The sequence below is a fragment of the Schistocerca cancellata genome, chromosome 11 (genome assembly GCF_023864275.1).
Source record: "Schistocerca cancellata isolate TAMUIC-IGC-003103 chromosome 11, iqSchCanc2.1, whole genome shotgun sequence".
NCBI classification, from domain to species: Eukaryota; Metazoa; Arthropoda; class Insecta; order Orthoptera; family Acrididae; genus Schistocerca; species Schistocerca cancellata.
In genome coordinates this window covers 82,694,818-82,707,647 of record NC_064636.1, presented here as the reverse complement: position 1 = coordinate 82,707,647, position 12,830 = coordinate 82,694,818, and the positions used below count along the sequence as shown (strand labels likewise).

General features: G+C 47.0%; 1 protein-coding gene across 1 annotated transcript in view; it reads right to left on the bottom strand.

Moving 5' to 3' along the window:
• The window catches only part of LOC126108235 (uncharacterized), an 839,799-nt gene extending 827,190 nt beyond the window's left edge, over window positions 1-12,609 (bottom strand). The window contains exon 1 of the mRNA XM_049913465.1: window positions 12,495-12,609. Within this exon, the coding sequence (XP_049769422.1) occupies window positions 12,495-12,609 (115 nt within the window). The remainder of the gene's footprint in view (window positions 1-12,494) is intronic.
• Between the last annotated feature and the right edge of the window lie 221 nt (window positions 12,610-12,830).

Below are 12,830 nucleotides of genomic sequence, written 5' to 3'. Positions count from 1 at the left end.
GTATGTCTCCAGCGGTACAATCATACGAATTCGGTCCACTCACAAAAAGCTCGTCACAAGACCCAATGAAACCTTCCCGTCTCCTCCATATCTGTCTTGTGTTACTCAATAACCGTGTCCTCTATCTCTCTTTTGTTACTCAACCTTCCCTTCCACAATATTCTATGAAACCTTCCCTTAAGATTTCTGTCTCTTGCTTAATAATAACAAATGAAATTTTCCATTTGAAATTAATTCTCTTTCTCAGTCTTCGCATACAAATTTACGTGCTGCTTATCAAAAGTGATTTTCTGATTATTTCGACGAAACATAGAAGCCGGCCGCGGTGGTCTAGCGGTTCTGGCGCTGCAGTCCGGAACCGCGGGACTGCTACGGTCGCAGGTTCGAATCCTGCCTCGGGCATGGGTGTGTGTGATGTCCTTAGGTTAGTTAGGTTTAAGTAGTTCTAAGTTCTAGGGGACTTATGACCTAAGATGTTGAGTCCCATAGTGCTCAGAGCCATTTTTGAAACATAGAATGTGTCGTTTTGGCCCTCAGTCGTTATCTGCAATAACCCAAAACTGTTCCTTACCTTTTTTACTGTTACTGGATCGCCACCTGACTGCTACATCGAACTGAGACATGAATATACTTACTCTGTTTCACTATACTCTATTAGCTGCTGGTGGGCTGTCATAATAAGTGGCTGTATTTATTGCCAAAGCTGACGTCATTCTTTAATAGCAAAGCTGACGTTATTCTGTAATTAACTTGACTGAAGTTACGTAATTCATAGTTAAACTTTTTCTTGACAACAATAAAATTTTGCAAAGTTTTACGTTGATGGTTTTTTGGGATGGATTATAATCAGTAACGCAATATTGCTGGCTAATATTAATTATATTCTGAAAACGATTATTCAAATATTTGCTGTTGGTAATGAAATGATTTTACCATCGTTCAAATGGGACTTACTTTTTTACAATAATCTTACAGCTAGCATTGCGCAAACATACCTCCAGTAGTCTTCAGTTCCTCAAAAAATTAATTCAATAATATTAGTTCCTCTTATGATACTAGTTAGCTGATGTCTCTGTACACCCGTCTATAATCTCTTGTAAGTCACAGCTGGTGGCTGGCAGGCACACCGCTCCTCTCAACCTCTCGCTTCAGACCTGCTACCCACTCGCTTCACATCTCGCTCACAACTGACTTCCTACGAACTCTAAAGTGCGGTCTCTCCCGCCAACAATGCTTTCTGGTGCAGACAATCCCTGCTACCATTACAAAATGTATCAATGCGCGGTCTTTCCCGCTCTTTTCTTAATATGTATCCATACGCGGTCTCTCCCGCCCTTTTTAAAATTATATCAATGTGCGGTCTCTCCCGCCAACAATACTTTGGTGCAGACATTGCCTGCTACCAGAATTATTTCCAACATGAGTAATATTAATTATTCCTACTTAATCCTATTAAAAAATATAAACATCTTTTAAAAACTGTGGGTTGACAATAGAAATTTACACGTCTTACACCAAGAACACCTAATCACCTTACCAGGGACAACACAGTGGCCGACGTTCTTCACTTAACGACGGAGAGGAGACACGTTTGCGCAGAGCTGCCAGTCAGTGCTAACAGACATGCAACATCGCGTGAAATAACCGTAGAAATCAATATGGGGCATACGATGAATTTATCCATTAGGACAGTGCTCCGAAATTTCCCACTAATAGGCTACTCCAGAGGACTACCGACGCGAGTGCCTTTGCTAACAGCACGACATCGCCTTCAGCGCCTGTCCTGGGTTCGTGACCGTATCAGCTGGACCCTAGACGAATGTAACACTGTGGCCTGATCAGATAAGTCCCCATTTTGGTTGGTAAGAGCTGATGGTGCAACGTAACCTTTGTACAGGAACATGATGTAGGACCACCCCAGGATGCTACTAAATTACACTACTGGCCATTAAAATTGCTACACCAAGAAGAAATGCAGATGATAAACGGGTATTCATTGGACAAATACGTTACACTAGAACTGACATGTGATTACATTTTCACACAATTTGGATGCATAGATCCTCAGAAATCAGTACCCAGAACAACCACCTCTGGCCGCAATAACGGCCTCGATAGGCCTGGGCATGGAGTCAGACAGAGCTCGGATGGCGTGTACAGGTACAGCTGCCCATGCAGCTTCAACACGATACCACACGACTGGCGTATTGTGACGAGCCAGTTGCTCGGCCACCATTGACCAGATGTTTTCAATTGGTGAGAGATCTGGAGAATGTGCTGGCCAGGGCAGCAGTCGAACATTTTCTGTATCCGGAAAGGCCCGTACAGGACCTGCAACATGTGGTCGTGCATTATCCTGCTGAAATGTAGGGTTTCGCAGGGGTCGAATGAAGGGTAGAGCCACGGGTTGTAACACATCTGAAATGTAACGTCCACTGTTCAAAGTGCCGTCAATGCCAACAAGAGGTGACCGAGACGTGTAACCAATGGCACCCCGTATCATCATGCCGGGTGATACGCCAGTATGCCGATGACGAATACACGCTTCCAATGTGCGTTCACCGTGATGTCGGCAAACACGGATGCGACCATCGTGATGCTGCAAACAGAATCTGGACTCATCCGAAAAAATGACGTTTTGCCATTCGCGCACCCAGGTTCGTCGTCGAGTACACCATCGCAGGCCCTCCTGTCTGTGATGCAGCGTCAAGGGTAACCACAGCCACGGTCTCCGAGCTGATAGTCCGTGCTGCTGCAAACGTCGTCGAACTGTTCGTGCAGATGGTTGTTGTCTTTCAAACGTCCCCATCTGTTGACTCAGGGGTCGAGACGTGGCTGCACGATCCGTTACAGCCGTGCGGATAAGATGCCTGTCATCTCGACTGCTAGTGATACGAGGCCGTTGGGATCCAGCACGGCGTTCCGTATTACCCTCCTGAACCCACCGATTCCATATTCTGCTAACAGACATCGGATCTCGACCAACGCGAGCAGGAATGTCGCAATACGATAAACCGCAATCGCGATAGGCTACAATCCGACCTTTATCAAAGTCGGAAACGTGATGGTACGCATTTCTCCTCATTACACAACAAGGTTTCACCAGGCAACGCCGGTCAACTGCTGTTTGTGTATGAGAAATCGGTTGGAAACTTTCCTCATGTCAGCACGTTGTAGGTGTCGCCACCGGCGCCAACCTTGTGTGAATGCTCTGAATAGCTAATCATTTGCATATCACAGCATCTTCTTCCCGTCGGTTAAATTTCGCGTCTGTAGCATCTCATCTTCGTGGTGTAGCAATTTTACTGGCCAGTAGTGTATTAACATGGTCCTCTCCGATAGCTGAGTGGCCAGGGCGATGGATTGCCGTCCTACTGGACCGGGTTTGATTCCCGGCTGGGTTAGCGATTTTCTCCTCTCAGGGAATGGGTGTTGTCTTCGTCATCATTTCATCCCCATCCGGCGCGCAGGTCGCCCAATGTGACGTCGAATGTAATGAAACCTGTGAGAGGTGGCATGAGCCCCCTCTCATATTTCTATCTTACGATTTTCCTCTCTAATTGCGTGCAGTGAAAAGTCGCTATTCCTTCACACGCGGACTTCCCACGCAGCGTCTCTCGTCACCCGGGTTGTCCGGTGACAGGCGGGCTCTGCTGATCTGGAGAGGGTTAAGCCGACGTGGTGTGAGGGAGTCGAGTGAATGCTTTGCAGACGCCGACATTGTCAAAAGACACGCCCGCAGTGGCCTGAAGTAGCGGCTGGGCTAGAGGTTCCGTTACTTCGCAGAAACGTAGCGAAAACACTTTCTGGCGGGCTACCAGCGAGGCGTGGGAATGACTTGTGTACCCAGGCAGTTGTGGCGGGAAAATTCCCGCGCTTTCTGCAAAATCGTAACTGTGATTGGCTTGCTCAGGGCATAGCTCCGTGACGTAGCAAAATCAGCGCAGAAATTGGCGCCAAGAATCTCCATTGGTAGTATGGTAGTGCTCCGGCAATAGAGCGAAATTTTCCGCCGGTTTTCGATTTGCTGATTGGAACGGTTAACCACGGCCACTGTCGTGGGGGCGGGAGTGTTCTGTGTTCGGTTTTGTACGGGTGCTCTTGTGGGTAGTCGGCTCTCGCCTTTCGGTCGGAGTAGGTTACAAGACTGAGTTCTCGCTGCTCTGGTCAGCTAGCCTTCCGTTGGCTGTCTAATATACTTTTATTTGCTTGTAGCTGTTTAACGAAGTTGCTGAAGTTTCGACTTAAACGTAATTTTCCGAGTACAGTTGGCAATTGAGCGTTCTGCGTACAAGTGGCCTATGTTGTCCGTCTTGAGCAGTTTTGGGTAAAGTTGACTGTATTGGAGTTACTGTGTGACTTCACTGTACCGTCAGTGATTGTGTGGCGAGCCTTCTTCGTCTCCCTCAGAGGCGCATTTGTGTTGCTAGGAAGTCTTTAGTCTGGAACAACCAGACCAGGACAATTTGTTTCGGGCTACACTCGCGACATTATCATCACCACGACGGGACGTCCAAGCATCCAGCCATCGCTTCCAGTACGCCAGATCGTGTCCTTGCAGCTAAGAAGACAGCTTGGTAACGTACGTCCGCAGCACCGGCAAAGCAGGCATTTTTGCTAGGCGATAATCAGAGCTCAGCAGAGCGCGCCTGTTCGTCTTTTCTAACTTTGTTCTATCTTGGGTGTTCATTGTCTGAGTTCTCACTAATGTAGCAGAAATTAATGTTGGGTTAGCAGTGTGTCTCTCTTAAGATTTGAGTTGCAAGGAAATGGCTCCACATACCACTTCATCATAAACGTCACAATCTAGTTTAGGGACAACTTCACCTTCACAGCGTTTATTTGAGTACCCAATTTGAACGAATTTGATGTATTGTAAATGTTTCATGTGTTTTTGTTTATTATTCTGTGTTTAGTCTTAATAAATCATATTGTTATTTTGGACAGAACTTTCGTTCTGTTAATCGGTAGAGCAACCCTATCATTCCTCACTACGTTAATGAAACCTTCCTTTATTTAACTTATTTATCAAATTAAATTATTGCAGGTGCCAAACTCTATTCTACTCCACTTGCAGGTTTGATTACAGTCAGTTCACGTATATTTTTTAATCCTTGTGCAACAGCAAAAGTCGGAGTTAGAATAGTGGGGGCTTAGAGCATCATTTACATATGGAGATTCTAGAAGAATTTAGTGTTAAATACACTGCTTGCACCTGCACCGAGGCGGCCGGACCTGCCCCGCAAGGGGCCTCCCGGCCAATGACGCCAAACGCTCATTTCATTTCAATTATTCATTTGTTCATCATCATCTCATTGCATGGTATCACTTAGCTCTGCGGCTGATCACAATTATTATTCAGTTCCATATAACAAAATTTTACAATTTGTCCTGCACTGTCACTTTAACAACTACTAACTACACTCCTGGAAATGGAAAAAAGAACACATTGACACCGGTGTGCCAGACCCACCATACTTGCTCCGGACACTGCGAGAGGGCTGTACAAGCAATGATCACACGCACGGCACAGCGGACACACCAGGAACCTCGGTGTTGGCCGTCGAATGGCGCTAGCTGCGCAGCATTTGTGCACCGCCGCCGTCAGTGTCAGCCAGTTTGCCGTGGCATACGGAGCTCCATCGCAGTCTTTAACACTGGTAGCATGCCGCGACAGCGTGGACGTGAACCGTATGTGCAGTTGACGGACTTTGAGCGAGGGCGTATAGTGGGCATGCGGGAGGCCGGGTGGACGTACCGCCGAATTGCTCAACACGTGGGGCGTGAGGTCTCCACAGTACATCGATGTTGTCGCCAGTGGTCGGCGGAAGGTGCACGTGCCCGTCGACCTGGGACCGGACAGCAGCGACACACGGATGCACGCCAAGACCGTAGGATCCTACGCAGTGCCGTAGGGGACCGCACCGCCACTTCCCAGCAAATTAGGGACACTGTTGCTCCTGGGGTATCGGCGAGGACCATTCGCAACCGTCTCCATGAAGCTGGGCTACGGTCCCGCACACCGTTAGGCCGTCTTCCGCTCACGCCCCAACATCGTGCAGCCCGCCTCCAGTGGTGTCGCGACAGGCGTGAATGGAGGGACGAATGGAGACGTGTCGTCTTCAGCGATGAGAGTCGCTTCTGCCTTGGTGCCAATGATGGTCGTATGCGTGTTTGGCGCCGTGCAGGTGAGCGCCACAATCAGGACTGCATACGACCGAGGCACACAGGGCCAACACCCGGCATCATGGTGTGGGGAGCGATCTCCTACACTGGCCGTACACCACTGGTGATCGTCGAGGGGACACTGAATAGTGCACGGTACATCCAAACCGTCATCGAACCCATCGTTCTACCATTCCTAGACCGGCAAGGGAACTTGCTGTTCCAACAGGACAATGCACGTCCGCATGTATGCCGTGTCACCCAACGTGCTCTAGAAGGTCTAAGTCAACTACCCTGGCCAGCAAGATCTCCGGATCTGTCCCCCATTGAGCATGTTTGGGACTGGATGAAGCGTCGTCTCACGCGGTCTGCACGGCCAGCACGAACGCTGGTCCAACTGAGGCGCCAGGTGGAAATGGCATGGCAAGCCGTTCCACAGGACTACATCCAGCATCTCTACGATCGTCTCCATGGGAGAATAGCAGCCTGCATTGCTGCGAAAGGTTGATATACACTGTACTAGTGCCGACATTGTGCATGCTCTGTTGCCTGTGTCTATGTGCCTGTGGTTCTGTCAGTGTGATCATGTGATGTATCTGACCCCAGGAATGTGTCAATAAAGTTCCCCCTTCCTGGGACAATGAATTCACGGTGTTCTTATTTCTATTTCCAGGAGTGTATAAACTGTGCTGTACCAGCGACAGACTACAACTACACTGTAGCAGCGAGCGACTGCAAATGCTGCGGAGATTGCTCTCACCCGCGACTCTATCGCAGCTCTCTCTTGACAGGGTGGAAAACATATTATGTCTCAGGTAGCGCCTGTGAATCGTCGTTCCAGCAAGCGAGCAATACATCGCGATTACATTTGTTCCAGCAGGGTGGTGAACCCCTTATAAGGGCCGATAGCAGATCTTGTGCCTACTAGGCAACAGAACACATGCTGAACAGAGGTGACTGAAATGCTAGTCATTTCTACAGAACATACTAATGTACCTGTCCTGTGAATGTGAACCTCCAATCTCTAGTCGTTCAAGGTGTTCCGGTTTTTTTTTTTCTGGTGTCTATATTCCCGAACAGGGAGACATTTTACTTGAAAGTCCATTGACGGATAAATGCCATATTGCAGATCCTTCGGCCATGGTTGGATGTACGGGGAATGGTTGTCCATATTGTCAACCGCGAACACATTTCATGTATTTCGTAACGTATGTCGCCGCCGCAGTGCCCCTTCCTTTGGACACACACCCATGTCCGAAGGAAGATTGCATCATCGTGCGTAACACAGATACTGCAGTGCCGCACCAGAACTGTTGAAAAGTGTGTGTGCATTCCTAAGGGACCAAACTGCTGAGGTCATCGCTCCCTAGACTTACACACTACTTAAACTATTCCATAAGAACAAAACACAACCATGCCCGACGCAGGACTCGAACCTCTACATCTGCATCTACATCTACATCCATACTCCGCAAGCCACCTGACGGTGTGTGGCGGAGGGTACCTTGAGTGCCTCTATCGGTTCTCCCTTCTATTCCAGTCTCGTATCGTTCGTGGAAAAAAGGATTGTCGGTATGCCTCTGTGTGGGCTCTAATCTCTCTGATTTTATCCTCACGGTCTCTTCGCGAGATATACGTAGGAGGGAGCAATATACTGCTTGACTCCTCGCTGGAGGTACGTTCTCGAAACTTTGACAAAAGCCCGTACCGAGCTACTGAGCGTCTCTCCTGCAGAGTCTTCCACTGGAGGTTATCTATCATCTCCGTAACGCTTTCGCGATTACTAAATGATCCTGTAACGAAGCGCGCTGCTCTCCGTTGGATCTTCTCTATCTCTTCTATCAACGCTATCTGGTACGGATCCCACACTGCTGAACAGTACTCAAGCAGTGGGCGAAGAAGCGTACTGTAACCTACTTCCTTTGTTTCCGGATTGCATTTCCTTAGGATTCCTCCAAGGAATCTCAGTCTGGCATCTGCTTTACCGACGATTAAGTTTATATGGTCATTCCATTTTAAGTCACTCCTAATGCGTACTCCCAGATAATTTATGGAATTAACTGCTTGCCGGCCGCGGTGGTCTCGCGGTTCTAGGCGCTCAGTCCGGAACCGCGCGACTGCTACGGTCGCAGGTTCGAATCCTGCCTCGGGCATGGATGTGTGTGCTGTCCTTAGGTTAGTTAGGTTTAAGTAGTTCTAAGTTCCAGGGGACAGATGACCTAAGATGTTAAGTCCCATAGTGCTCAGAGCCATTTCAACCATTTTTGAATTAACTGCTTCCAGTTGCTGACCTGCTATATTGTAGCAAAACGATAAAGGATCTTTCTTTCTATGTATTCGCAGCACATTACACTTGTCTACATTGAGATTCAATTGCCATTCCCTGCACCACGCGTCAATTCGCTGCAGATCCTCCTGCATTTCAGTACAATTTTCCATTATTACAACCTCTCGATATACCACAGCATCAGACGCAAAAAGCCTCAGTGAACTTCCGATGTCATCCACAAGGTCATTTATGTATATTGTGAATAGCAACGGTCCTACGACAGTACCCTGCGGCACACGTGAAATCACTCTTACTTCGGAAGACTTCTCTCCATTGAGAATGACATGCTGCGTTCTGTTATCTAGGAACTCTTCAATCCAATCACACAATTGGTCTGATAGTCCATATGCTCTTACTTTGTCCTTTAAACGACTGTGGGGAACTGTATCGAACGCCTTGCGGAAGTCAAGAAACACGGCATCTACCTGGGAACCCGTGTCTATGGCCCTCTGAGTCTCGTGGACGAATAGCGCGAGCTGGGTTTCACGCTATCGTCTCTTTCGAAACCCACGCTGATTCCTACAGAGTAGATTTCTAGTCTCCAGAAAAGTCATTATACGTATTCCAAAATTCTACAACTGATAGAGGTTAGAGGTATAGGTCTATAGTTCTGCACATTTGTTCGACGTCCCTTCTTGAAAACAGGGATGACCTGTGCCCTTTTCCAATCCTCCATCGGGAGTGGCCGCGCAATCCGTGACATGGCGCTTCAAACCGCGCGGCCAGTCCGCTCGGCACGAGAACTGTGTTTAGATTCAATAGAATGTCGTATTACCACATTGCCAAGACCAAATGCTAGTTTCTTTGGCTTTCACAGCTGTAACTGAGGAACACTGCAGTCTGTTCCATCATTATTTGGATGTTTTTGGTCATTGGTATTATTTTTGGCTTCATTAACAAATTTTGAAATGGTTTCTTTCATTAACATCTGAGGTAAAAAAAGAGTTCTTACGAGTGTGAACAATCAAAATTTACTTCATCACGCTTTACCTCATCAAGTTATCACACAAATTCAGGGTCAAAATTACGCAGAATACATTTCTTATAACCGTATTCTTCACATATGGCTCACTTCGTGACAACAGCAACACAGCACTTTATGACCGGTATGTCAAAGGTGCAAGTCGTTCGAAAGCCTGAGAAAAATACGCTTACTCTATACGGAGAGGCGGGCAATGTACAATATGAATAAGAACGAAGAGGCATCAATAAAAGCATCATAATGATGTTTGGATTGTGGGGCCCTCAATTCCGCGGTTATCTGCGCCCGTACAAATTCCCAACCTTTTCTCATTCCAGTCTTGCCACGTGCATGAATGATGATGAAATGATGAGGACAACACAAACACCTACTCATCTCGTAGCAGGTGAAAAATCCATGACCCCGCCGGGAATCGAACCCGGGACCCCGCTCTCGGGAAGCGAGAACGCGACCACGAGACCACGAGCTGAGGACGGAACAATAAGAGAACGATGTGCTCGCATTAAAAAGGGCGTAAGACAGGGACGTAGTCTTTCGGCCCTACTATTCAGTCTGTGTGTCGAAGAATCAATGACGGAAATAAGTGAAACGTTCAAGGGTGGGATTAAAATTCATGTGAATGGATATCAGTCATACGATTCCCTGATGACATTGCTATCCTGAGTGAAAGTGCAGAAGAATTACATTTATTTATTTACGCGTCAAGTTCCGTAGGACCACATAGAGGAGCAAACCTCCAAGGTCATGGAACATGTCAGTACATGAAATTACGACATAAAAGTAATAACAAACAAACAAAAATGTTTATGAACCCGAATAAAGTCAGTCCATAACTTTAAGTAAACGCAATCAACAATACAACAAGGACCAGCTCAATTTTTCAAGGAATTCCTCGACAGAATGAAAGGAGTGACTCACGAGAAAACTCTTCAGCTTCGATTTGAAAGCGCGTGGATTACTGATAAGATATTTGAATTCCCGTGGTAGCTTACCGAAAATGGATGCAGCAGTATACTCCACACCTTTCTGCACAAAAGTTAAGGTAATCCGATCCAAATGCAGGTCGGAATCCTGCCGAGTATTCACTGAGCGAAAGCTGCTTATTCTTGGGAATAAGCTAATATTATCAACAAGAAAAGATAGTAACGAATACATATATTGAGAGGCCAGTATCAAAATACCCAGACTCGTGAACAGGGATTGACAAGAGGTTCGTGAACTTACAGCACTTATTGCCCGAACCGCCCATTTCTCAGCCAAAAATATCCTTTTAGAACGGGAATTACCCCAAAATATAATACCATACGACATAAGCGAATGGAAATAAAGAAAGTAGACCAATTTTCGTGTCGAACGACCACTTAATTCACATACCGTTCGAATAGTAAAAATGGCAGCATTAAGGCTTTGAACAAGATTCTGAACGTGGGCTTTCCACGACAGTTTACTGTCTATCTGAACATCTAGAAATTTGAACTGTTCAGTTTCACTAATCATATGCCCATTCTGCGATATTAAAACGTCAGGTTTTGTTGAATTGTGTGTTAGAAACTGCAAAAACTGAGTCTTGCTGTGATTGAGCGTTAGTTTATTTCCTACAAGCCATGAACTTAGGTCATGAACTGCACGGTTTGAAACCGAGCCAATGTTACACGCAACATCCTTCACTACCAATCTAGTGCCATCTGCAAACAGAAATATTTTAGACTCACCTGTAATACTAGAGGGCATATCATTTATATAAATAAGTAACAGGAGTGGCCCCAACACTGATCCCTGGGGCAACCCCCACTTGATTGTACCCCACTGGTAGCAGTTACTTCTGTAAAATATCTGGGAGTGTGAGTGCGGAACGATTTGAAGTGCAATGATCATATAAAATTAATTGTTGGTAAGGCGGGCACCAGGTTGAGATTCATTGGGAGAGTCCTTAGAAAATGTAGTCCATCAACAAAGGAGGTGGCTTACAAAACACTCGTTCTACCTATACTTGTGTATTGCTCATCAATGTGGGATCCATACCAGGTCGGGTTGACAGAGGAGAGAGGGAAGATCCAAAGAAGAGCGGCGCGTTTCGTCACAGGGTTATTTGGTAACCGTGATAGCGTTACGGAGATGTTTAACAAACTCAAGTGGCAGACTCTGCAAGAGAGGCGCTCTGCATCGCGGTGTAGCTTGCTCGCCAGGTTTCGAGAGGGTGCGTTTCTGGATGAGGTATCGAATATATTGCTTCCCCCTACTTATACCTCCCGAGGAGATCACGAATGTAAAATTAGAGAGATTAGAGCGCGCACGGAGGCTTTCAGACAGTCGTTCTTCCCGCGAACCATACGCGACTGGAACAGGGAAGGGAGGTAATGACATTGGCACGTAAAGTGCCCTCCGTCACACACCGTTGGGTGGCTTGCGGAGTATAAATGTAGATGTAGATGTAGATAACGGCGCGAGATTTCAATTTTTTTTTTACTAATTTAAGGTTTTCATTTGACTCACCCTCGTATTTGAGACATGGTGCTAGAGACGAATGTTGAAAATTAGGTGGACTGATAAGGTAGGGAATGAAAAGGTTGTCGGCAGAGTCAGTGAGGAAAGGAATATGTGGAAAACACTTACAAGGAGAAGGGACAGGAATATAGGACTACTGGGGAATGACTTCCACGATACTAGAGGGAGCTGTAGAAGGCAAAAACTGTAGAGGAAGACGGAGTTTGGAATATATTCCGTAAAGAATTGAGGACGTAGGTTGCAAGTGCTACTCTGAGATGAAGAGTTGGCACAGGAGAGAAATTCATGGCGGGCCGCATCAAACCAGTCAAAAAACAAAGAAAAAAAAAATGCTTAAATTCTGTGACAGGGCTGAGTCACGTACCGCAGCTAGCTGTTCTGTTGTGTGTAGTTACCAAGGGCGATATGTGTGAGCACTTCCTGTTCCGCGCCCACGTAATACGCGACACACACAAGATAACGTGTGCGGCGAACGGCGACCTCGTACAGACTGCAGCAACAGCCCCTGCTTACCCGGGCAGTTCTCGGCGCACGCCCACACTTTGTTGTTGTTGTTGTTGCCGCGAGGGCAGATGCGTGCCCTGATAAGAGCAGGCGCGGCGTATTTGCGTGTCGACGGCCGCGTCATTAGCGCGGTAACACGTGTGTCTCTGCGACCCCGGGCAGTGTGATGTATAGCCGGCGTGTAAAGTAGTCTGCCTCGCAGGCGGGTGGCTCTGATAACAATCCAATTTTGTTCCCGTTACGTTGGGACGTGAGGCCGCTATGAACCGAGTCGTGTGGCGACTTCATCCGCTGGCGGCGTTATTACGTCTACCCGCTCGTAGTCAAATATTGGGTGTCAAGGAA